The sequence below is a fragment of the Myotis daubentonii genome, chromosome 7, assembly GCF_963259705.1.
Source record: "Myotis daubentonii chromosome 7, mMyoDau2.1, whole genome shotgun sequence".
Lineage (NCBI taxonomy): Eukaryota > Metazoa > Chordata > Mammalia > Chiroptera > Vespertilionidae > Myotis > Myotis daubentonii.
This window is the reverse complement of record NC_081846.1, coordinates 87,739,433-87,765,919: the sequence shown is the minus strand read 5'-3', so window position 1 is coordinate 87,765,919 and position 26,487 is coordinate 87,739,433. Positions and strand designations below refer to the sequence as shown.

The following is a 26,487-nucleotide window of genomic DNA, read 5'->3' as shown; positions in this document are numbered from 1 at the left end:
ACAATATGTAAATATTTAAGATTTTAAATATTGTGGCTGAAACTTAGGAAAATAATTGCCATGAACATTTGCATTTAGGCAGGGAAAACTGTGAAACCTACAGATACATTCACGTTAACCTCTGAGGACCAGAGAGGAAGTAGATACAGTAAAACCAGATTGCCGAGTTTTCCTCAGCCTCTGGGTTCCATGTACTTTTAATTTCTTTCTGCTCTTGTACTCGCGGTATGTGGAGTTATGTTACAATTGCAATACATTTGTCAGTAGGAATAAGCTGTCCTGAAAGGAATCTAGCGGCTAGAAATGCCAGGGTTTTAGCTGTGGGAAGAGGGAGACACAGGGAATTACCGCAGTGACGGGTGCTGCCTTTCTTCTTGAGAATCAGTTTATACAATTTTCCCTTCCCTTTTAAAGACTTGCATTTTAAAAATGCACAAGTGGAACCGAAAAACTACTAAAGAAGTATTGTTTTCAGAAAACCTTGTTGAGTAGTCGTCAGTCGTCACAGGGAGGGCTCACCTATGCCTCGCCGCGTGGGAAGGACTCCCTGCGCGCCAGGCTCGCGTTTGAAGGAGAGTGGGCTTGGTGTGAGGGACACCTGCTCCGCTGTCTTGCTTTCCTCTGGGATGGTCTTCCTGGCAGGCTTTGAATTTGTTGTCTCTGAAGGATATTGCCATACCCTGCAACGGAAACAAGATGTAATAACAGAGACTCTGCCACTATACAGGTACGGTGCTGAGTAAATTTGCTGTGTTTATTTTGTAGGGGATTGTGAATTTGGTTCAGTTTGTAGAAAGTGGTCATAGTGGAAGATAAGCATTTCTGCTTATTAGTTGTGTTTTCACACTGGAGATTTAAAGCATAGAGTGGTGGTATTTCTTTTCATTTCCTCCCTCATGACATTATTCTGTATTCAGGTTAAGCTGCTGTGGGAAATCAACACCTGGCTGGAGGGTTAAATCACTCCTGTCTGGAGTGGCCTCTTTCAGAGCCTCCACTTGACAATTTGACAGTGTGTTGCTTATAGCGTTTGTCTTAAGTTGTTGTATTTGTTATTATTTTTTAAACGACAGGGCAAAATAATTATGGAAGTAAAAAAAAAATAATTAAGTCAACTAATGTATTAAAAGCCATGGAGAGAGCCTGTAGATCTGAATTTAAAACGAAGACTTTTTCAATAGATAATTCCTTCAAATTGTGTCCTCGAAATGCAAGCTTAGAAGCATTGGTAACTTGTACCTTAAGTGGCTGCAAATGTAGTAGGAAACAAGGTTTAAAAGCTGATTTTTGTGGTTGTGGCATATTTGAATTTTCCTCTATGAAGCCATGATTAACAAAGACCATTAGCAGTCTGCAGAATACAATACCTACGATTCTGCCACAGTTGAGTGGAGAGTATTTTAGTATTTTCAGAGCACTTTCCTGAATGCCTTTTGTTTGTCTTTGTTTTATGATCCGCACAGCAGCCCCTGAGGAGTAGGCAGGCCAGCTTTTAAACGTGGGTACAGAAGGCTTCAGGTTTTCTCTACTTGTGCTGGTGCTGGACAGAGACCGGGCCGGGGACCTTGTCGTCTTAGTCCTTTCAGGTCTTAGTCCTTTCAGCAAAACCCGTAGGAAGCACTGTCTGCTGCTGGGATAAAGCGCATCTTTGTTTCTGAGATTGTACCATTTTCAGTCGCTGCCTTGGGGAATAATTAAGAAATGAAAGCATTCAAAGAGATACAGTGGGGCCTTGACTTAGGAGTGTCCCGACTAACGAGTTTTTCGAGATACAAGCCGTCTCTCGGCAGATTTTTTGCTTTGATTTGCGAGCTCAAGTTCGGGTTACGAGCCAGCTTCAGATACCCCACCGCTAGTTGGCGCAGCAAACGTCACAGTGAACGCCACAACATCAGCCCAGCATGACCTGTCTCACTCGTTCACTTTTTGATTTGACATACGAGTAATTTGAGTTACGAGCTCCGTCATGGAACGAATTAAACTCGTAAGTCAAGGCCCCACTGTATTATTAAACAGGCACTAGTACTCTATAACCAAGTTTTAGACACTTTGAAGTGTGGTTTTCCTAATCAGTTGTTTGCCAGTTGATAGGGGCTCCCAGGGAGGCAGTCTGGGAGAGGAAATTGTATTATAAACCTGACGAGTTTGTTTTCAAAATCCGTTTGGTGTAATGCTGCAGGGGCAGATGAACAGGGGCCTTGTGTGCTCTCTCAGAAACTGAGGTTTTTGTTGTAGGCCATTTACTTCTGAGCTGAATTTTTAAAACAGTGTGTGTGTATGCAGGGGTGGGGGGAGGCCGAGGGGGGGAGATTGCTACAGGGTGACCAACTTTAATTTTACTAAATATAACAACAACAATAACCAAACAAAATCCCACCTATCTCTTGTTCTTTCATAAAACAAGGACTATTAACACCAATAAAAAATAAGAAAGATGTAATTTGGAATAAAAGATAGTCCTTAAAGTGAACTAAATTTAACTCTAAGATTAATTACAAGTTTGTCCTTACAGTTCTCAGTTTGGCGCAGACTGGTGTAAATCATCCAAAAAATCTCACCAGTACTTGTAAGTGGCTTTTGTGCTTAGAGGGTGGATATAAGTAGGCAAGTGACATCAGGGCAGCGTAGATGGAATCCCTCACACTGCGGCTGCAGGCGTGGTGTGTGACCTGCTCTGATAGCTTGTCTCTCAGCTTTGATTTTCTCCCACACAAGTTGGGGATAGTAATTCCTGCACCACTGTGAGGGGTAAATGAGAGGGCGCATGTAGCTAGCCCGGCATAAGACCTGCCCATAAATACAGGACACCATCCACTGTGCACCTTTACATGGTCTAATGGGAGGTGACAAGTTGGGCTGGGTGTTTAAAGTGATATAATTGATGTTTTTTTTTAGATATGGAAAGCTCTCTAAAGAAAAACAAAAGCAGAATCATGTGTGTAATAAACCCAGATCCGGGTTTCCGACAGCAACAGGACTTCATGGGGAAATGGCTGATTTTAGGGCTGGAGCAGGGAACATACCCAGTGAGCCTGGTACATCTTGATGCCAGAAAGTCAGGACCTGCTCAAGCAAGACAGAACAAAAGGCAGTCATGGGGTGTCCGAGGGACACAGGCCTCAACCGAAAGATTCTCAGTGGTCAGAGCCGGAACAAGTTGAGCAATAAAACAAAGTAGTATTGGCTTATTACCCAAAGTATAAACTCAGTAGTGGTGAGTCCATACCAGTAAGCAAGGGAGACAGACAACTCTCCCACGCGGAGTTACTCCCGATCAGCTTTGTAGCTCTCCAGCCTAGGAGAGGAGAGCATAACTCCCATGCTGTGTGTGATGAGCACAGCGGCTTCTCCAGAGGGCAGTGCGGCCAGCCGGACACACACTCCCTTAGGGGACCGAGGCCCATGTCAGGAGGCTAGTTGATGGCATGTTCTCTTGATGTGATGTGATGTGATGTGATGTGATGTGATGTGATGTGATGTGATGTGATGTGATGTGATGTGAGTGGCATTTTATCTTGTAGTTTTCCTTCCCCAAACCCATAAACTCCATCTAACCATGAAGGAAACATCAGGTAAATGTTTGCAGATTGAAGGATATCTGTGAACGCTCCTACCAGTGCTCCTGGAAGCTGTCAGGGAAGTCTGAGGACTCACACCTGGAGGCGCCTAGGGAGGTGTGATGACTGCGTGTCGCTTGGTATCCTTAGTGGGATCTGGAACAGATAAAGGACAGTAGGAGAAAAGGAAGGAACTCTGAATAAACGATGGATTTTAGTTAATAATAACGTACCAAAAGTGCACGGCTAATGTTAGATGTTAATAGTAGGGAGACTGTGTGTGGGGTAAATGGGAACTCTGTGCTGTCTTCACAACTGTCTGTCACTCGGGCCCTATTCCAAAATAGAAAATTAAAAACAAAAGTCTGGAAGCTAGTAGTGGAGTGGGAGAGAAGCCTTTTATTCTCATTTTATTTTCTTGTAATATTTGAGCTATTTAATTATGTTTATACATGCATTAATTTTGTTCTTTGAGAAAGGTTTCGTAGTGGGATTATATGCTTTTATTTTTATGTGTTTTCTTTTAATTTAAATTCTTTATTGTTGAAAGTATTACATATGTCTCCTTTTCCCCCATTGACCTCTCTCTGGCCACCCCCGCCCTCCCAGCACATGCCCTCACCCCCCTATTGTCTATGTCCATTGCTTATGCTTATAGGCATACATACAGTTCCTTTGGTTGATCTCTTATCCGCCGCCCCCTTCCCTCTGAGGTTTGACAGTCTATTCAATGCTTTTTAAAAAAAGTATATTTTTATTGATTTCAGAGAGGAAGGGAGAGGGAGAGAGAGATAGAAACATCAGTGATGAGAATTAATTGACAGCCTCCTGCACGTCCCACGCTGGGGATTGAGGTCAACACTCAACCCCTGAGCCGGGCCGGCAGGGGATGCCAGCTATTATCTAAAACTGCATGACCGAACGGTCAAAAACATGCTAAAATGTTTCTAGGTGGTGGCCTTACGAGAGATTGCTTTCTTCTTTATGTGTTATCTATTTTCCAAGTGGGTGGAGGGGGTCCCAGATTAGTGAGAGTGAACTGGATGGTGTGGCTGCATTCTGGACTTACCTGAGGCCTGGACAGACCCTGGACAGGCACTCAGATTCCAAAAGAGGAGGCAAGCTATTTACCTCTACGGCTAGTTTGAAGTTCAGGCAAAAAAGTTCTTAAAAAACACAACAAAAAAACAGTGATTTCTGTGCTTACTCTTCAGATAAAAATTTTGATGATGAAGATTCTGTGGATGGTAATAGACCTTCCTCTGCCAGTTCTACATCATCCAAAGCTCCACCAAGCTCACGGAGAAACGCTGGAATGGGGACCACCCGGCGGTTTGGATCGTCCACTCTCGGGTCTAAGTCTTCAGGTAATTCCAGCCCTGGGGGACGTTGTGCGGTCAGCTGTGCAAGCTTTTGAAACCAGACGTGCATGGTACTTGCCCCTGGGTCCTTCAGAAGTGAAGCAGTCTCGCTTGCAATATGTTTCTGCAGCCGTTCTTTAACTTCTGTGCTGTCGGTGGTGAGGAGTTGGAGGGATGTAACTTTGAGATGCTGTGTTGCCACCTTTTGGTAAGCAGAGCCTGTAGGACAGTGGTTCTCAACCTTCCTAATGCCGCGACCCTTTAATACAGTTCCTCATGTTGTGGTGACCCCCAACCATAAAATTATTTTCGTTGCTACTTCATAATTATAATTTTGCTACTGTTATGAATCGTAATGTAAATATCTGATATGCAGGATGTATTTTCATTGTTACAAATTGAACATAATTAAAGCATAGTGATTAATCACAAAAACAATATGTAATTATATGTGTGTTTTCCGGTGGTCTTAGGCGACCCCTGTGAAAGGGGTCGCGACCCACAGGTTGAGAACCGCTGCTGTAGGCAAATAAAGCCCACACCCAGGGAAGAAGAGCTAAGAGACAGAGGAAGAGCATTTGTTGATTGTTGGGATCTAGCGGTGTCTGAAATGGGGCCTTTTTAGCCAGTTTTTATTCATCAAGACAGACTATCCGGAAGTCAGATTGTATCTTCTGTCTTTAAAATGTATTTTGTTTCTCCAGGTAGCATTATTCCTTGTGAGATTAGTATAGATATTAAATTAAGTAAATAGTAGGGATTAGTTCCTTGAGGCTTGAAAATTGATTTACAAAGATTTCCTCCTTAAATCCTTCCTCCCACCCCCAAATTTGGACAGTTTGAGTCCTTATTATCTACTTTCATTTTGATGTCACATTGTGCATTTATATGCAAATTTCCTACTTTTTTATTTCTAAAATATTATGTGGCCACTGGTTTTAGACCGTGCTCCTGTTAGCATTGGGCTTTTGAGCTTGCTGATGTGCTGAGTTAAAGCTGGAGCCGGGTTAGCACCCGCATGCTGCGTCCTGCCGGTCTTGGCTGCTCTCCGAACTGGCCCTGGAATGCTGGAGTCTGGACCGGAGCGGCGAGTACACTGCAGGCCCTCTGCCGGCAGCTCTGTCTGCTTGGAGAGCATGAACCTCTAACTTTTTTAGGGGAGTGCATTTAAAAATTTTTATTTTTGTTATTGAGCTTAAATTCACATAGCATAAAATTAACCATTTTAAAGGTCACAATTCATTGGCATTTAGTATATTCACAGTATTGTGCACCTACCACTTCTAGTTCCAACACAGTTTCCTCACCCCAAAAGAAAGCCCCACACTCTTTATCCATTGCTCCCCTTCCTCCCAGCCCCTGGCCACCACAGTCTGCATTTTGTTCCCAAGACTTTACCTATGCTGGCTTTTTGGAGAAATGAGATCTTTGCTCTGGCTTCTTTCACTGAGCATGTTTTTGAGGTTCATCTACGTTGTAGCATGTATCAGTACTTCATTCCTCTTATGGCCAAACAGCCTTCCTACTCCTTTTTCTTGATCTATTCTTGAGTGGTGTCAATTCTTCAAATAAGGTTTCAGAAAGTTCTGCATGATCAGACCTCTTCATTTCCTTCCCACCCTTCACCCAGACGTTCCTTCCAAAAGTCTCAGCTGTGTAACTAGCAGAGAGAGACACCAGCCCTGTCTCCCCTTCGGCCCTGACCTCATCTCTTCCCCATTTTGCCTAGCACCATGGCCATGAAGTTCCTTGTTGGCTCCTTCTTGTCAAATTCCTTAGGTCTTGGAGTCCTCTTTCCTTCGTGGGTACGTGGGGCAGTGCCTTACGCAGAGGAGGCACTCCGGACCTGTCTGCTCAGTGGGATCCAGTCCTAGTGCTAGAACAGGCACAGAGCACCCCAGCTCAGTGCGTGACTGTCACCAGTCCATAGTTGGCCTGTAAATGCAGTGTGAGTGAGTGTTCATCGGGGGTTGGCATGCATGTACTGCTGCCAGGAGTTGTCCATAAAGCCCTTGTCCGTGTGGGTTCCAGCAGGACACCCCTTTTCTGTGCGGGTTCCAGCAGGACACCAACCACCAGAGAGGTGTCTGGTAAGAAGCTCTAGGGAAGCACTCACAGGGACCAATGTGAATCAATGAGGGTTACAAGGATGACTGCAGACACCAGTTTTGAAATCTTTAGTATGAAAAACAACAACTGTAAGATGTCATAAGATTTTATGTGTGGCGTTCATTATAGCAAAAAGAAAAACGTGCTCCTAAATGACAGCAATTAACTTTTAAGTATACAAAGCATCTTACAACAATTTTATAGGGGGAACTTGTTACTGATATATAAATGAAAAATTAACAATTATCATGAGTTCGAAGGAAATGAAAATGTTTTAAGGCTAATATAAAGTGGAAATTGCCGGGAGCCGGTCCATCCTTGCTGTTTCAAGGGACCTGGCATATATAGCATACGGTTCTTAATATGTTTGCTCACCTTCTTGGCGCTGTGTTTTAACCAAGGTCACCTCTCCGAGAAAGGTTGAATCCCCAGGTAGGGATTTTCCCCTGAAGTTAGGGAGGGGATGAAACTCCTTAACTATGTGCCAGGCGGGTAGTTAATCAATTTAACTACAAACAATCATGCTTAAGCTACATAATCTTTACTCCCTGGAATGGAGACGCCCTAACCTTTGTAATAGAAATTGACAGGATTAGAATCAACTGGTATAAATACAGATGCAACAAGACAACAACAGACAGAATTTAGAACACAGAACTCAGAACACAGAACTAAGGACACAGGGCTTGGAAGACAGGACCAAGAGAGACAGAGCCTAGGCACAGAACCTACACAGAACGTTCTCTAGAGACAGAAGAACTTCGCTGGCGAGAGCATGCCGGAGGATCCTGGACAGGGACTGGCCTCGGAGCCTGGAGGCGGAGCCTGGCGAGAGAGCATGGCAGGGGATCCTGGACTGAACCTGACTACGGAGATTGGCAGGAGAGCCTGACTGGAACCTGGTGACTGAACCTGACTGGAGAACCTGAGCAGAACCTCTCTGGAGATCCAGACCAGAACTTGGCTGGAGATCCTGGCTAGGCTGCTGATCAACTGAACGCAGTCTCCGTGTCCTTCCTTCTTCGCCGACTCCGTCCACACCTTTGGGGACCCCTGAACCCGCTGGGGTTGGACCCCGGCAGGAAATGAAACTGTTAAATGCGTTAGAACTTATTTTAATTGGTTGTGTATTGACCCATGAACCAGGAGGTCACAGTTTTATTCCCAATCAGGGCACATGCGAGGTTGCAGGCTCGATCCCCAATAGAGTGTGTGTAGGAGGCAGCCGATCAATGATTCTCATTATTGATGTTTCTATCTCTCCCTCTTCCTTCCCCTCTAAAATCAATAAAAACATATTTTTTAAAAAATCAGTAAAATATTATGGAATCACAACACTTTATATTTTTATTAAGCTTTAAAGAAATGATTACAAATCTACCAAAATATAACGTTTATTGTATTTATTCAGATTCTTCCAATGCACTTAATTTACATTTTAAAATAAATTTTTTATAGCTCCAAAAGAAGGAGCTGGCGCTGTTGATGAAGAGGATTTTATTAAAGCCTTTGACGACGTACCTGCAGTGCAGGTGAGTGAGGATGTTTGAGTTTGATTAAAAGCAAGGAGAGGCTTACTCTTCAAATTTCACTTTTCAAATATGTGGTACGGAAAGTTCCTTACTCGGTAAGTAATTTTAAGTATCGAGACTATAGGAGATCTGAGGTTACAGACTAGAAAGTGTTGGAGCCTTTTATAGCTGAAATGAGCAGAAGTCAAGGCCCAGGATGATCTTTCAGTAAGAACTAGAAATAAGTTGCTTCCTCTGGTAGCAAGTTGGTGGGTCAGGGCACATAAAAGAGGGGGGATGGGAGTGATTAGATTATACAAAGGAACAAAGAAGCATGCTTATTTAGGGATTTTTCTTAGAAAGAAAAATTTGTAAATTTGAAGGGTTTTGGTGTCTGAGAAGCTATGAAGAATGGTTTGATAAAAGCTTATTTATGCCATCTTGATGCTTCACTTAAGTACCTAACAGATGAAGCAGAGGTATTGATAAAAGTTGGGGTAAAGTCATACATTTTATCTGCTTTGAATGTCACAGTATTTTTTATCAATGACTGGAGGTAGCAATACTTTTCTTCGCCTACATTGACTATCCAATGCTCTGGATTCCTATAGCATTTTATGTCTATACTAGAGGCCCCGGTGCATGGATTTGTGCACTGGTGGGGCCCCTCAGCCTGGCCTGTGCCTTCTCGCAATCCGGGACACTTCGGAGGATATTGGACTGCCGGTTTTGGCCCAATCCCCGCAGGCCAGGCCAGGCTGAATAGGGCAGAAGCCCGCAGTCCAACATCCCCTGAGGGATGTAGTAGTGTGCAAAGCAGCAGGCATCCGGGGAGGAGCCCGAGCCCGGGCGGGCGCCACGCCACTCCCACTCATCCTTGCCCCGCTGCGCCACTGCTACTCGGGTAGCACAGCTGCGGAGGCGGGAGAAGTTTGTGCCGCTGCAGCTGCACTTGTCAGCCATGAGCCTGGCATCTGGCACCCATCGGTCAGCTGAGTGGTGCTCCTGCTGTGAGAAGGCACTGACCATCAGCGGGCAGCTCCTGTGTTGAGCGTCTGCCTCCTGGTGGTCAGCGCACGTCATAGCAACTGACCCACCGACTGTTCTGTTCTTGGTCGCTTAGGCTTTTATATATATAGATGAATTGCTAGTTAACTACTGTTTGGTTTCCAAATGTGTGTAAATAAGGTAACAGGTATCTTAGGCTAAGTTTCATCTTTAAGTCCTTGATCTTCCCAGCATGTCTCATTCCTGGTTGATGATTTTCCTACCTATCTTATCAGATGTGGGAGTAAATGAAAAAGTAGATTTGAAAGTGATGGATGTGAAATGGATTGTGTAATGCACTGTTATATGTGCCACTAGGAATCCTAAAGGACTTGTGCACCACTGACTGTTCCCAGCAGGTCTTGTTCTTTTGAAATGGCAAGCCGTCTGTTAAGCTTACCATAAAGCTGTATTGAGGCTGGGTTACTCATATGGGCACCAGGTCTAGTGGCTACATGCTCACAAGGGGGATGAAGCTCACTCTAGGACAGGGGTGGGCAAACTTTTTGACTCGGGGCCACAATGGGTTCTTAAACTGGACCGGAGGGCCGGAACAAAAGCATGGATGGAGTGTTTGTGTGAACTAATATAAATTCAAAGTAAACATCATTACATAAAAGGGTACGGTTTTTTTTTTTTTTAGTTTTATTCATTTCAAACGGGCCGGATCCAGCCCACGGGCTGTAGTTTGCCCACAGCTGCTCTAGGACAAATCTGTCCAGATGTTATCTCATAGGCTCTTCTGGAAAATGAAACGATTTATTTTACTAAATGCTCTTGACTTCATGTAATTAAGCAATAATCTTTTTTATTCTTTACATTATCATATGCTTATTGTAAATTAATTTTGCTTACAGATTTATTCTAGTCGAGACCTCGAGGAATCCATAAACAAGATTAGAGAAATATTATCTGATGACAAGCATGATTGGGAGCAAAGAGTAAATGCTGTAAGCCAGTGATTTTATGTGATTACATTTTCACTAGATTTATTTATATCTTCTAAACTCTTTATTTTGAAATTGGGATACAGCTCTAATGAATTTTAAGGAGTAAATATTTTAAATAAAAATTACTGCATTAACATTTTACCTTTTAGTAGAGGACCTCACATCTATTTTTAAAGCATGCAAACTTACACCTTTATGCAGATCCTATATTTTTAACAAAGACCTAATTGTGGAATGTCTGGTGATGCCCTCCGCTTTCACCTGGTAAAGACAGCGAAGCTGCTTTTTAGTGGCATTTAGTGTGATCCTCTTCCTTTCTTCACATTGCATGCTAGAAAGTCCTGTTTGTCTGTTTTTAAAAGTAGATTAATGAAAGCAAGTAGCTGAACGTTAAAGGGACGGTGCGTCTGATCTGAGAAAGCTGTTTTTACAGTGGTTGGCTGGCAAAAAGAGGGGTGGTAAGAAAGCTATTGTATTCCCTTTCAAATTCAGACCAGCTTTTAGTAATGATACAGTGGAGGATACTAAAAGAGACTGTAGGATTGCTACTTCCTTTGATTTATTAAATAAATGGTAGTTGGAGTGGGTGTGGGGGAAGGTAAGCTTAGGGAGGAAGAGCCTTTTACAAGCTAAAATGCAGGCTCTGGTGATTTTATCATTAGGATAGCATGTATACACTAAGGTGTTTTCAATTTAAAATGCATTTTGTAGAATTGTACTTATCATAGATACTACATTTTAAAAATTGTTCTTATTTTTGCTATGTAGATTTGTTCCATATATTAGCTAACATTTAATTGGCTGAGTTCTTTTTGGAAAACTATTTCTATATCATTTAAGATTGACATTGATCTCTCATATTTGATGGCTTCTGTTATTCCGTATGTTCTGTTTTAGGAACAGTTTTGTATATCTCCTAATTTTCTCTATCCCATTAGCTAAAAAAGATTAGATCTTTACTTTTGGCTGGTGCTGCTGAATATGATAACTTCTTTCAACATTTGAGACTTTTGGATGGAGCCTTTAAACTATCTGCTAAGGATCTGCGGTCTCAGGTAGTGCGGGAGGCTTGTATCACGTTGGGGTAAGGACTGCAAAGCTCCAGATTCTCACGTCATAACATCCTAGGCACGGGCTTCGGGGCGGTTCATGGCTCTGTCCGATGGGTCTTTCTAATGTTACTCCCGTCTAGTCTCCAAGACCCATTCCAGTTACACTGCTGCTAATACTTTTACAATACTTCTCGCCCAATTATGTAAAGTATGACAGATTTTAAACTTTATTCCATGACTTAGCTCTGAAGCAGTTGTTACTAGTAATACTGAAAAATGAAATTTATAAACCTGTTTCTCAGCTTTTTCATTGATTTTGCTGACAGGAGATAGCATGCTTATCAGAATTTTTTATTGTTTCTAGAAGAGTACTCTAGCTATAAAATTAAAGACATGCAATGTAGTCTAGTAAATGTTTATCCTACTTAAACTGAATCTGGACCAATGTTTGGAGCTGCAACTTCTGTGTTAGGAAGTATGTCAGAATATTAGAGGAGCAGTGACATCAGATGGCATTGCGGCTGTTTAAAAGCTTTGGCTGCAGTCAGATGTTGAAGCATGAATATTTTATGTTGAAAATAAAAAGGGTGAAAGAGAAAGAGTGAGGCAGCTTTTTCCTGTTTGTTTTATTAGTGTATGATAAATTTGTCTTTTGCTATTTGAATTCTAATTTGTTGGAAATGATTTACTTTTTTTTAAAAGGAACAGTGGGCTTCTGGCTATTTGCCAAGTCCTCTACATGTACATTGGAAAGATTTGAGACCCTTGTCCTTAATTTCTAGATAACTTTAAATGAAGGTTCTAAAATGTTAAGAGTTTTATATGCTTCTCTGTTTGCAAGAAATAGAACTACAGTCCAGTATTCATTTCTTATTTTAGGCATCTGTCATCAGTTCTGGGGAATAAGTTTGACCATGGAGCTGAAGCCATTATGCCAACTATCTTTAATTTAATCCCAAACAGTGCCAAAATTATGGCCACTTCTGGTGTTGTAGCTGTTAGGTTAATCATTCGGGTGAGTATTGGCCTTTTGCCCCACTTCATTATAGCACATGAGCCTTTCACATTCCATCACGTGAATTATGGATGCGGTGTATAGTTACTGAGGTGTTGATCATGGACTCATCATTGCTTGTAAATATTGGAGCATCCCCATCTGCTTCTGAGTTTCTACTGTTATTTACATCTCCACATTACGCTCCCTTTCCTTCCTTCCTAATGCCTGGTCGTTCCACTCTAGGTATTTGTGTTTGTGGTTTTGTTACTCACCTGTAATTGTTATTTACTTAATAGTAGGTAGCAGAGAAACAAAATATTCTCTTTAGTTCAGCTTTCTAAACATTTACATTTAAGTAATTATTTAAGTAATTTATATACAAGTTTTCAGTAAAATTCAGTTGTTCACATGACTTAAAATGAAAGTTCTCTATATCACCACTCCCCACTCTCAAGTCCATTTTCCCAGAGGCAGCCCTTGCCGCTGTGGCTTGAGGTTAACCAAAGTCTACCCAGAATATTCTTATTATTGTGGGTTACTTACTTTGTATTACTTTTAGTTCTTACTATTTTCACTGCCTGCTTAATATTAAACAGAAAGCCATTTTGGGGTATTTCCATTAAAACAATATCAAAATAAATTCGTCTGCTGACCTCTTTTCAAGTGTTCGTTTTTTTTGTTCTTCTCAGCACACACACATCCCTAGGCTAATACCTGTGATAACAAGCAACTGTACCTCCAAGTCTGTTGCAGTTAGAAGGTAAAATTTTAAACAGTTTCTTATTATTTTTGCATTGTTTAAAAACCAAAACAAATTTCAGTAGGAAAAAGTTTGTTTGAAATGTTTAATAGTATTTAAGATTGCTGCAATAAATAACTTTATATTGAAGAATTATGATCTAAATAGTCGGGAAAGTAAATTTGGACAACCTTGATTATTTGTGTGTGCATCATGCAAGAGAGAGAATGAATGAATGAATGAGTGTGTGTGTGTGTGTTGGTATGTGAGTTAATTGGGGTTTGGGTCGGGGGAGGGGAAAGGATCCTCTGTACATCTTTTCCTGAGAGAATCTCTACCTATGTCATTGGTGTACCCTTTGACGGAAGACAGTAACGGTGTATGTGCAAGAAAAAAATGAATGGCAGTTGCTTAATAGTAATAGATAGGAAGAGGTGTGTGTGTTTGCATCTTCTGATAGTGATTTCTGGGGTCCTGGATTCTGACCAGTCACCCGCTTCTGCACAGTTATGGGAGATACACGCAGAAGATACAAACCTGCGTGGCTAGGCCTTTGTTCCTAACCCCGTTTTGTCTTGGGTCCTGGTGAGCCTAGATCACGTGGGAGGCATACAGGCGCTCTCGCTGGGATTTGTGATTCTTGACTCTTGAGTCACAGGGCCTTCTGAGAGTCTATTCCGATCTGCGGGCCCTCTTCCCAGGCAAGCGTAAATACACAGGGTGGTTTGTGAGGTTTTGTGAAGCCTCTCCAGGGCCTGTGTCAGGAGCTTTATAGTGTACATAACAGGCAGCAGCCTCGGGCTCCATCCTGCACGGCGGTGTCTTGATTCAGCCAGTGAGAGAGCCCTCCCCCCACAGGCTTCCAGCCAGTCACGTTAGCTGCCTGCTGTTCCCGCCTTTCCTGGGGTGTCATATTGGTCCTGCCAGGGCTCCATGAATAGGGGATCCTTTTAAGCATGAGGTGGCCCCATATCCATCTTACGGGCACGTGGTAGTCATGCGGAAGGAAAGGGCAATCATCCAACTGTACAAGTCAAGAAAGAAATGTGCTCCTCCCACTGAAAAAGCTTAATTTTGAGCTGCAAGGCCAAATTGCATAGAGCTGAGGAGGCAGCCTGCCCTGGACCCACTCAGCTCTCCCTGGGATCAGCGCAGAGCGGCTTCGCCTCTCCTAGAGCTCAGCGTGCAGAGGCAGCAGGGACGGGGCTGCCAGTGGGTCCCGAGGAGGCAGACTTGGGAGGAGCATTGCCTTGTCCCACCTACTGACTATTTGGCCTGAGGGGACCCTGTGCAGAGTTGTTCTGCGGGGCCACAGTCACTTAGGTGAAAGGGTTCGGCACTTAGTAAAAGCTTAATGGATGGTAACCCGTGTTAGAATTTGCTGCTGCTGCTGCTATTGTCTTACTGTTGTAGGTTTCCTAGAGAAGTGCAGAGGTGTTTTTCCTTTGTGTAAGGCAGCTTTGCTGCAGTGAGCTGACACCCATCTTTGTGGTGGACTTTGCAGGGTGTTTGGTGCAGTAGCTGGCGTGGCCTGCCCTAAAAGACCGAGCACTGGGTGACTGACAGCAGAGATGTACTCAGTTCTGGAGCCGGCGGGCTGCGGGCAGGGTGCCTGATGGTTGGTTCCAAGGAGGGCAGCTTGCAGATGGCAGCCTTCTCTCTGTGTCTTCACAAGACAGAGGGAAAGAGAGCAAGCTCTCTGGTGTTTCTTCTTAGAAGGGTACCAATCCATCCCGAGAGCCTCACTGCATTACCTCCGGAAGGCTCCATCTCCAGATACCATGTATTGGGGATTAGGGCCCCAGTGTATGCATGTTGGGTTAGCACAACTCATTCCGGAGCAGTTAGCAGTTCTGGCCTCTGCTGCGAAATGTGAGTAGCAAACTACAAGCCTTTGACAGTAGGAAATCTCTCCCCCCCACCCCACCCCCATCGATTTCTGAGCCACTCCCAGATTGCTGTTCTGTATTCAGTCAGAGCGAGTACCGTCAGAATCACGTGTCTTAGTGCTGGAAGGAATGGGACCACCTGGCTGTCGCTCTGCCTGTAGAAAGGTATAGAGGGCCAGAGCGGGCAGTGTAACCTGTACCTGCCTTCGCTCTCTAGAATTGCTAAGAAATGCATTGCACCACTTCCCTGCCTTCAGAAGTTTATCATTAGTTAGAGATATTAAAACCAGTAACACAAAGCAGTGTAAGAGTGAGTTACAGCATTCAGAGAGCAGTGATCAAAACCAGCAGATAACGTGCTCAAGAGCTTCGTAGAAAGTGGAAACGTGAGCTGCCTTTTTGAATGATGAGCAGGTGAAGAAGGGACAAGTTCTAACCTGATGTTTAATTGGTGATGTGGTTAAATAATGCCAACGTCGATAGACTTCTGTGTTTGCTTAAGTCTAAAAAGTTGAAAACAAAACCTAATTACAGGTGTATTTTTAATTAATACTTAAGACAAGAATTAGTACTAAAGATGGCTGTTTGCACTAAGAGATAAATCCAGTGTGTTTCCTTGGAGAAAGTTTGCTTTGCAAACCCCCAAGCTCCCCATGTTACCACCCCTAGGATTGGGGTGAATATCTCTCCTGTGTGCTTTAGAGCTCCCCATGTTACCACCCCTAGGATTGGGGTGAATATCTCTCCTGTGTGCTTTAGAGCCCCTGGTGCTCTAGGCACATGGTAACCCTTTCTTGTCTGTCGAGCTCCCTGGATTGTGTCTTACTTACCATCGTATCTCTAGCATCTAGCAGAGGGTAAGGGCTTGTTAAAGATTTACTGAGTGGTTAATTGTATGGATTATGAGGTTTTGAATTAGGAAGATCATGGGAAGGAAAGTCCGGTCATTTGAGAAAGATCACCTTCTGACCTGTTTCCTCGAATGGGTTCCTAAAACCATTAAGATTTCTTCCCACAAAGATGGCTACCCTGGCCTTCACCCAAAGTGGTGATGTCATCCAAAGGAGAGGAGACAGGAATGCTTCAGTGCACAGATCAGACTAAGAAATATCACAGACGCGAAAAGGCTGAAAGAGAAAGGCTATTGAATGATTGAGGAGAGGAAAATGGCTGAGTAGCTAGAAAAAAAGGATTTTTAGCACAACCTAGAACCTTCTTAACAGGAAAATTTGTCAAACACTTTTTGTTTTTCAAAGACACTGCAGGGCGGTGTCTTGATTCTAGCCAGTGAAAGAGCCCTCCCCCGCAGGCTTCCACCCAGTCACGTTAGCTGCCTGCTGTTCCCGCCTTTCCTGGGGTGTCATGTTGGTCCTGCCTGGTCTCCATGGATAGGGGATCCTTTTAAGCATGAGGTGGCCCCATATCCGTCTTACGGGCACATCTTATGAGTGTTTTTTACTTTTTTTGTGTGCAAGGCATTCTGTGAAATGAATGCAAAGACCAATTGCCTGATTCTGTAATGTATGTTGCTCCATGTATCAACACGTGGATACATGTTTGCGTCTGTATCCACGTGTTGCTTGAGGTAGAATAAACACTTGAGAACGATGCACCCGGTGGGTGATGTTGCTGGGGGGAACATTTGCATCCTGCCCCTATAGCTAGCTCTGATTTTTCTCTTGACCACCATAGATGCTTCATTTTTTAAATTTTCTTTGACTTTGTTAATTCTGATTCCATCTTTATGTTCCGTTTTTTAAATCATAAAAATTAGAAGTCACTTATCAACTATAAAAAGTAGTGTTGGGTCATTTAAGAAAAAAGCTTTTATTTTTACTAACATACAAATCACTAAGTTACATATTTTTTCTTTACAATTTTCAGACGCTGTTTTGAATTTTTAGATTTACTTTTACAAGAATGGCAAACACATTCACTGGAACGGTGAGCATCCAATTTGCTGTTTTTTCCCCTCTGAATTGAATCTTGAGATTTAATGACTCAGTGAGTGGTCCACTTTCTGTCAGCAATGAAGGAATCTAAGCACTTGTTCTCATGACTACATCTGCTATTTCTACTGCTCTGAGGCACATGATAGCCTGGAGTGAACTTAACTGACTGAAGGATTAGTGTGTCTAGAGGTGTGGGCAGATGTGCACTGTGACAGCCACACAGCCCGGCTGCCCCTTCGCCGACTGGTCCTGCCGCTGGCCTCCTGTGGCTAAGGTGTTCTGAGCAGCCTGGGTAGATCAGAAAGTCAGCAAGCTTCTCTTCATTCAGATTGGTGTTTGGTAAGTTTCTCATCATCATAATGAAAACAGGGATTATGACAATTCCTGAAGAATAGAAGCCTGCCTCAGAATTTTGAGTCATTTTTTGTTATTCCTGAGTTAAATTTGGAGAGATAAATGCCGATTTTTGTGCCACTCGTTTTAAATGATATATTGTATAATTTGTGAAGGCCTTCATAGCATATTAAACTTATTGGAGTGGGATTTTAATAAGTTGAGTGCTCCTGGGAGGCCCATCCATGCTGCAGTGGTCAGAGATGAAACAAAGCCGAGGCTCCCTGGGGCACACTTTCACCTGCACATACTTTGCATCTAGAAGATAGTCTCACATTCTTTTTCAATACTTTCTTGGTTTTTAATCTCATAGTAGTACTACTATATCCTCTTTATTTGGTGGCAGCTTTGGAATTTAGAGAAAAGTGGAATGAGGATTTAATGTGGGGACAAGTGAAGAGAATAGAAAAGCATGAAGAGCTCAGATGTAGCCTCATGTATTCATTCACCTTCCAACTCTGTGTTTGTCACTAAATACTGAATGAATGAAGGAGTGAGGGAAAGACTGTGAATGGGCTGGTAAAATTGGTAACTGCTCTTTGTTCTGTGAAACTATTCATTCCAGCATTTCCCTTTTTTTTAAACTTTGTTAAATGTCAATGAGACAGTTCAATGATTTCTTCTTACCTAGAGTAGAACATAACTAAAGAGAATACCTATCTATAAAATGGTTACATAATTTTATAAAATTGTTCATGGTACATAGTGGAACTTGAAAAAACATTCTCTTTAAATACAGAAATGTGATGAAGATAGCCTCTTTAGTATTAAGATTATAATTGTCTTATTACAAATTTCCATAGAAACTAGTTCTGACTATGGAAAAGTGGGGTTTTGTTGTTTTGGTTCATAAAAAATTGAGCTAAATAAGTATGGCCTGAAAAAAATCAGCTTTAGCTTAAAAAAAAAATCACACCAGAGTGTACAGTTATCAGGGTGCTTGGGTGGGGGTGGGGCCCCCAGGACACTCCGATGCGGAAGCTGCATTGTGACTGGACTCGCACAAAGGCTCTACGTTCCACGTGGCCATTTGAAGTTACGTCTCACACTTGTTTCCATCTGCACAGCACATACGTTATTAATGGTTGCTGCTTTCTTTTCTAAATGTCTAGGCACATATCAGTATTAGCCGAAACGATAAAGAAGGGAATACATGATGCCGACTCTGAAGCCAGGATAGAAGCCAGAAAGTAAGTGTGTATTTGTACACCACCTTTTCCTACGCTTGGGTATTCTCTGACTCCTTCAGTGAGCCCTGCTGACGCCAGGCCGGAGTCCACAGGGACTTCTTTCCCCGCGGTCAGGCAGTGAGCGTCAGGTGGTGGTTTGGGGGTGTGCGTCACAGTTAGGGGAGGGGTGAGCGGAGGCTCAGGATTGTCCCAGTGATGACTTGCTGCTGCTGTCACGTTTGAGGCAGTTCCGCTCCGTTCACAAGGCTATGGCCTCGGACGTCCAGTACTCCCCGGGAGTAATTTTGCACGGTGGCCGTGAACACCAGAAGTTTCATGCTAAGTCTTTCTCAGGCACAGGAGCGCATAGATGAGCACTGCCAGCTTTGCCTGTGGCATTTTTTTTCTGTGCTTTTGTGGCTGATCAGCTCTTCTCCTTGACACAGGTTAAAACCTGTTCTTGCCCTAACTGGTTTGGCTCAGTAGATAGAGGGCTGGCCTGCAGACTGAAGGGTCCTGGGTTCGATTCCAGGCAAGGGCACATGCCCAGGTTGTGGGCTCGATCCCCAGTGGGGGGCGTGCAGCAGGCAGCCAATTGATGATGCTCTCTCATCATTGATGTTTCTCTCTCCCTCTCCCTTCCTCTCTGAAATCAATAACAATATATTAAAAAATAGCAACAACCCTATTCCTTCTTACAAGCATGGAGTATGGTTATTTTACTTAGCTGCATTAATACGTCCTGATCAATTACTTCCTGCTCTTTGTGTTCTCAGATAAATTCTATTTCTCTGGTTTCTGAATTTTTTGGAGGACCTCACTATGACAGTGAAGTGCTCACCACAAGCTCATCTTGGGTGGGTGGTTCCTACCAAAGTAACTGAAATAATTAATAGCTGGTAAAAACTATTAGGAAGGTATTTGTTAATGACCTACTTATGCTCTTTTTATCCTTGTATTCTTCCCCTTCCCCAATTCATTGTAGTTCTTTAGTTATCATTTTAAGTAGTTCTGAACATCTTTCCTTTTTTTTTTTTTTTTTTTTTTGGTACACATTATCTAGGGCAATTTTTAAATACTTCAAATCAATGAGTGTCAAATTACATTGATAAAAACTACCATTAGTCCTGGCAGTGTCTCTAAATGGTTAGAGCACCAGCCTGTGCATCAAAGGTTTTCAGGTTCAATTCCTGGTCAAGGGCATGTACCTGGGTCGCAGGTTCAATCCCTCCCCCCCAGTCTGGGTGCTTGCGCGAAGCAACCAGTCAAAAATGTGTCTCACTTCCATGTTTTTTTTCTTCTTCTCTTTCTTTCTCTCTATATCTCTATCTCTATCTCTATCTCTCTACCTCTCTTTCTCTCTCTCCCTTCCACTCTCTGAAAATCAATGAAAAAAAAATCCTCCAGTGAGGATTAACAAAACAACAGAAACTGCCATTTGTGACTCCCTCAGGTTTTAGGTACAGTTCTCCATGTTTCAGCTCCCTCTCCCTTAAGGCTCCCCACTGTTCTTGCAAGTGAGCCTCTTTAATTTCCATTTTGTAATGAGACTGAGATTCAGAGAAGTTCCTGCCCAGTGTCAACACGCCAGCACGTTGTGCGGTCAGCCTCCTTTGTTCATGGTGTCTTCCGTGCCCAGGCTCCGGGAGCAGGGAAACAGGCTGCTGGTCCTGGGACGTGTCCTGTCGGGCACGGTGCAGAGCTCAGCGAAGCTCCTGCGCCCTCAGGGTAACGGGAAGCTGTGTTTTCCCGAGGTGCTACTGGGGGTTCCACAGTCACTTCAGCAGAGAAGCAGAGCACTTGTACCACGCGCTGGAGTCCTCCTACCAGAAGGCCCTGCAGTCCCACTTGAAGAACTCGGACAGCATCGTGTCTTTGCCGCAATCCGATCGCTCGTCTTCTAGCTCTCAAGAGAGTCTGAAGTAAGGATTCATTCATGTCAGATTTTATCTTTAAAATCCGCTGCATGAAAACACACATTCTAGCTGTGTTTCTACATATACAAGCCTGTTATAAGTCCCCCTTCAGGTGGCTCTGGTACGAGGTAAGGCGCCATGGGAAGGGTAAGAAATAGTGGCCCTGGTCTTTGCCTAAGTCGATTTTAGTTACATTTAGGTGATGGTTCAGTAGTAGAGTTAGTGTCTTCTGAGAGCACAGCAATTATAACTGCAGGACAGGCTTGTAAAGGGAGGGCGTTCTGAACCTGAGGCTGAATGTCACGTCACCTTTACTCTGTGTCTCAGCGTCTGTCTCTAGGTGGGACTGCTCTCTGTGTGTTTGCAAGACAGTCCACATTGGAATGGTAAAGCTTTCTCAAACGGGGAGTTTATAAGATTGTGGGCCAACTTGCCTGAGAAATTCTGAAGACTCCGAAATCATTCTTCATTATCATAATTTCCAGTTATTGATTGTACTTGTATTAATGAAAATAAGCAGGTGTCTACTTTATTTCCAGTCGGCCGCTCTCTGCCAAAAGAAGTTCCACTGGAAGTAGCGCCTCGAGAGGTAAGCTGATGGGCCGGGCATTGAGGAGGCTGTGACTCACCTTGGTCAGGGCCGCATGGAAGCCGCCCCAGCCCCTCCCCTGTGCCTGCCCCTGCCCCTGCTTCGCCCCCAGCCCCTGCCCCAGCCCCTGCCTCGGCCCCTGCCCTGGCACAGCCCCTGCTTCGGCCCCAGCCCCTGCCTCGGCCCCTGCCCTGGCCCAGCCCCTGCCTTAGCCCCAGCCCCAGCCCCAGCTCCTATCCCCTGCACCAGCCCTTGCCTCGGCCCCTGCCCTGGCCCAGCCCCTGCCTTAGCCCCAGCCCCAGCCCCAGCTCCTATCCCCTGCACCAGCCCTTGCCCCGGCCCCAGCCTCAGCTTCAGCCCCAGCCCCAGCCCCAGCCTCGGCCTCGGCTGGTTTGCAGTGTGCGCTCCCCAGCAGAGCTCCCCTTCTCCAGGGCCGTGAGCTGTGAGGATGGCTTCTTCAGGCAGAAATTAAGCTCTGACCTTTCCTCACACATGTCCCCCCAGCATGTGGATCCTGCCACACGCAGTGCGGCTCCTCCACTCTGGCCACCGGGTCCGGAACAAAGACCACGGGTGCTTAGGGCAGCGGCAGCCCTGCGGCCTTGGGCGGGCGGGAGCAGGCAGTGGGTCTCCAAGGGGGCGGGCCGCTAGGTAAGAGCACACTTTTGCCACATTGTGAAGAAACTGGCCAGATGTGAACAATTTTTTGTTTCACTTCTCATACTAAGCAGAAACGTGGTCCATCTCTGTGGGCTTTCTTGTAGTCTGTGATTGCAAGAAGGCAGATGCAATAGTGCGTGTAGTTGCAGTCCCTTCTCTTTCCTCAGCATGGACTGAACTGTCTTCGGGGACCAGGAGAAAGTGTTGGTCAGTGCTGTGTCCAGCCTTTGTTAAAACGATATTTGCTGTAAAGAAAAGCAAAATTAGTTTAACAATATATGTGTACAAGTCTAGTGTGGTTCTTGCTAATGTTTCTTTGGTTACCACCACAGCTTCTACCGTCAGCACCAAATCTGGGTCAACGACTGGGTCCCTCCAGCGATCCCGGAGTGACATCGATGTGAACGCAGCGGCCAGTGCCAAGTCCAAAGCCTCGGCTTCAGGCTCCGCGCCCTTCAGCTCCGCAGCGGCCTTGCCTCCGGGCTCATACGCATCCTTAGGTAACCAGATCTCCGCCACCTCCCCGTCTGCTCCTTGAGATGACACTTACCTCTGCTCTGGCTCACTTAGCTAATCCCAAGAGCGGTCCCTGAGGAGCTTGCCATTGTCGCAGGGCTGATGTGTGAGTATGAGTGACTGGCCCATTGCAGGTTAGCAGCTCCCTTCCATCAGGCGTCTCCTTTCTCTGGCGCATCCTGCTTGTTAGTGACGAGCAGGTAGCTGGTGCTCACGTGGTGTGTGGCACTGAGCACGGCCTGCCTTCAGCTCCCCTTCCTCAGGGTGGCGCCCACGCGGCTCCCTTCCATATCGCCAAAGCTGGGTTTCCTCCCCTCCTGACTTTGGTGGGAGCAGCGCAGGCAGGGTCTAGTGAGGAATTCCCCAAAGATAGTCACTGTACTTAGATATTTTCTAATTTGAAAATGTAGTTTGACTGGGAGTGGGGAAGGCTGGGGGTGGAGGTGGGGAGAGGGGTGACGGCGGGAGGGTCCTTTGGGGAGCAGGGTGGACTGTTAGCCAGCGTCACCATGCTGTGCAGGAGAGCGTTGTCTCCCCTGTGTCACTGTGGGAGGAGCACGCACTCACTCTAATGACAGCCCGAAAGAGTAAAAAAATAATAATTCTCCAGAGAGTGAGTGTCTGACGGAGGGGCAGTGTCTCAGCGGACACAGCACCTGCTCTCCATAGGCTGATGGCTTTTTAATTTTATTTTTGTGCGAGTGAAGTCATCCAGAGCCAAAATCTGGGGGCTTAGATGATCAGTTTGATTTTGGATTCTTTGGAAATGAATACAATTTAAACTTTTTGAAACATGGAGACTGAATTATGTGGTTTACATATTCCAAAATCAGCCCTAAAGTTAATGTCCTAAAAGCGTTGTGTGCATGGAAGCACAGTGAGAGCACACAGAGCGGAGACCCCGGGCCTGCCACTCACCGGTGACCTGGAGCAGCCATGGGGCCCGAGTCCTCCTGGGCCCTTCAGTTAGCCGCAGCCATAGCCACCCAGCTCAGATATGTGACAGAGAGTCATACAGAAGAGAAAGGAACTGCAGTTATGATAGGAACATTATTAGTTTGAAAGGTAGATGCGCTCTGGAATGTTTGTTAAACCAGTCTTGTGTTCTCTACGGAAATGCCTATACCTGGGCGGATAGATACATGGGTGGATAATACGTTTACATCGGGAAGAAACCCACCCGGAGCGCTCCTTTCCTGCCGTGTGGCCTACGCAGGAGCCTGTGACAGTATGCTGACATGCAGTCACAGCAGGAGGGAAGGCAGAACTCCCGCTCCCTCTCCTGCCGTGAAGTGAAGGCATTGTGTTCAGTTCAGTTCAGTGTTTCAAGTGCTTACCAGTGTTTCAAGTACATTTGTTTCATTGCTAGAAAACTTGAGTAAAAACCATGTAGAGTCCTCAGGAGCCTCTGTTTTCTGTTCACATTCGATGTTGTAACATGGACTCTGTTGTAACATAGACTTCCCTCGCTGCTAGGAGAAGCGCCCTGGCCTTTTGGCTGATGATGCAGGACTGACCTTTGGAAGCACTGATGACTTTTCAGCCCAGTGTTCCCTCTTCCAGTGCTAAGACTGGCGTCTTCTCATTCTCTCCCCTTTTCCTGACCCTCTCTAACTTTCCTTATGTTCAAAACGACAGCAAACACAGCCACCCTGAAATGCAACCTACCCTTCTGAGGAGTTGTTACCGTTACCCTTAGGCTGACAGTTACACCTGTGCAGAAGTGTAGCATTACAGCTGACGGTCCTTTTCCAAACTTCTAGAGTCCAGACGCATGAGGGACGATGTGGAGTCCGTAGGCCTTGATTCAGGTACCATGTGTAGCTTGGCTGCTGGCGAGTAGCTGGGTAGGCATTGCTGGAGCTAGCTTCTCTGAGCTTCCTCGCCTCTGCCCTTAGTTGACTCTTTAGTAGTTTAGTTTTTAGCCCCATGTCCTCCCCCAACCTCTTCTGCTGGTACCTTGTTCCTTGAAAAAGGAACTCTTAAGAACGTAAGGTCTGGCTGAAAGAAAAACAGCAATCACTGTCCACTGAGACCTGCCCTGGGTGCCCTTTTGTGTGTTTTCCAAAGGCAAAAAGCACATGATTCCAACTAAACTGATTTCAAGACAAGCCACTTCACTTGCTTCGGACTCTGCTTCGCTGTTGAACTTGTTTCCTTTTTAATTTTATGTTAAATTGTACTTTTGCTTTTTTAGTAGCTAATAACATTCTGCTTTTTAAGTTTTTAAATGTTACTAACTGTTCCCTGTTACCCCTCCCCTTGTTTTTTAATTTGCTTAAAGATGGTACTGCCACTAAAGCGGAGGGTAAGCGGTTTGTTTCTGTGACGGAGGTGTGTCTCCCTTCCACGGCCCTGTGCTCACGAATGCCTCCTCCTGCCCCGTCTCACTGAGGTCCCTGCATGCGACTGCACGCTGCTCCCTGCCCTCCTCATTGTCTCCACTGGTTTCTGCCTCACCTCTACCTGAGCTCTCCCTTCTTGTTCGGTGGTTCTCGTGAATGAGCACCTGAGTATGCTGTTCGTGGTTTCAGCTCTGAGCGCACACTGGGGAGGAGGTGCGTGACATTGTGCGCTGCTGTCCCCAGCTGCCGTCTCAGAGCTCGTGATCCTGAAGCATCTCCTCACCTTTTGTTTCCTTTCGTGTCCTTCTCTTTACTTTTGTGCTTTTGTGGGCCTTCAGGATTTGCTTTCCTGTTTTGAAAATAAATTTGTGTCAATTATTCAGGTTAAAGACGGGTAAAGGTTTTCTACCAGGTAATTTATAGAAATTGTTGAAAATGCATTTCTATCCCCCAGTGATGTGACGCCCTGCCATTTTTATTTGTATCACTGAGCGTACCCCAGTCATTCATATGTTTTCGTTCGTTCACTCCCCGGGCATGTAGTAAGTGCCTCTGCGTGCTGCGTCCTCTGCTCCACACTGGGACAGAGCACGGTGGCCGGAGTGCCCGTGTCCAGACCCGCTTGGTTTGGGTCTGTGCTGTTCTCTAGAAGGCCTCCCCGATTTCGCATTGGCCTTTGGGTGTTAGACATGGCTGTCGAGTGTGTGTGGTCTTTGACCAGCACATGCTAGACAAGATCATCCTTTCACAAAGTCTCTAGAGAGAAAGCATGATAATGTTTCACACAGTTGGAATTTAGAATTACCTCGCCTGCCTAAGATAGTGGCTTAGACACACCAACCCTCAGGATGATGGTTTAACAATTAGGGGTGCTCGTTTACTTTCATATATTATTTAGGACTCTAAAAGGCTAACCTGCAGAGCAAACTGGATTTTATGTTGATATGTGTAGTTCACGGTACTTTATTTATGAAGGGAGGGAGAGAGAGAAACATCAATGATGAGAGAGAATCACTGATTTGCTGCCTCCTGCATGCCCATTTGGGATCAAGCCCGCAACTCAGGCATGTGCCCCCGCCGGGAATAGAACCCTTGTTACCTCCTGGCTCATAGGATGATGCTCAACCACTGAGCCACGTGGGCCAGGCAGTTCACAGTACTTTTAATCCATATACTACTTCCTAAGATAAACATAGTCCCAAGATCAATGTTCTTCAAACTTCTCATAAAAATTACCTAAAAGAACAGAGGTCCTGTCTTTCCCCTGAACATTCTGATAAAGTTCGAAGCAGCAGGTGAATATGAACTTTCAACAAGCCCCCCCCCCCCACCCACTGGTGATTTGTGGGGTTGGAGAAGTTTGTGAAATGAAAAATGGAAAAAACACTTATGTCATAACGAGAAACTCATTTGTGATAGGAGCCTGACACTGGGTGTAATTTTCCGTTTTTAGCTGATAGGAGTAATTATTTATTTTCCTTTCTCATAGAAATCATCTTTAATAGTTTCTCAGCCGAGGTGGAAGGACAATGTGGAGGGTGGAATACAGTAATGCCAATGAAATGGAAAGTGAAAGACACTGTGAGGGGAATTATATTTTTTCCCCAGAATATCTTGATTGATATGCCTGTATAACACAGTTGAAATAAGTCTGTTATTTTAGCCAGTACTGGGATTTTTTCCCCTTTTTTAAAAAAATATATTTTATTGATTTTTTACAGAGAGGAAGGGAGAG

At 44.6% G+C, this 26,487-nt stretch overlaps 1 protein-coding gene across 21 annotated transcripts in view; it reads left to right on the top strand.

The window, feature by feature from the left end:
- CLASP1 (cytoplasmic linker associated protein 1) overlaps window positions 1–26,487 on the top strand; it is a 279,926-nt gene that overhangs the window by 127,617 nt on the left and 125,822 nt on the right. For 10 of the 21 annotated variants that reach the window (XM_059704721.1, XM_059704725.1, XM_059704720.1 and 7 more), the window contains exons 9-21: window positions 4,772–4,924; window positions 8,486–8,559; window positions 10,443–10,535; window positions 11,474–11,619; window positions 12,467–12,602; window positions 13,274–13,344; window positions 17,097–17,156; window positions 18,670–18,747; window positions 20,481–20,648; window positions 21,182–21,231; window positions 22,224–22,391; window positions 24,171–24,218; window positions 24,692–24,715. In XM_059704721.1, coding sequence (XP_059560704.1) covers window positions 4,772–4,924; window positions 8,486–8,559; window positions 10,443–10,535; window positions 11,474–11,619; window positions 12,467–12,602; window positions 13,274–13,344; window positions 17,097–17,156; window positions 18,670–18,747; window positions 20,481–20,648; window positions 21,182–21,231; window positions 22,224–22,391; window positions 24,171–24,218; window positions 24,692–24,715 — 1,269 coding nt within the window. The remainder of the gene's footprint in view (window positions 1–4,771; window positions 4,925–8,485; window positions 8,560–10,442; window positions 10,536–11,473; window positions 11,620–12,466; window positions 12,603–13,273; window positions 13,345–17,096; window positions 17,157–18,669; window positions 18,748–20,480; window positions 20,649–21,181; window positions 21,232–22,223; window positions 22,392–24,170; window positions 24,219–24,691; window positions 24,716–26,487) is intronic. The other 11 variants (XM_059704727.1, XM_059704729.1, XM_059704730.1 and 8 more) reach the window with 2 other exon arrangements.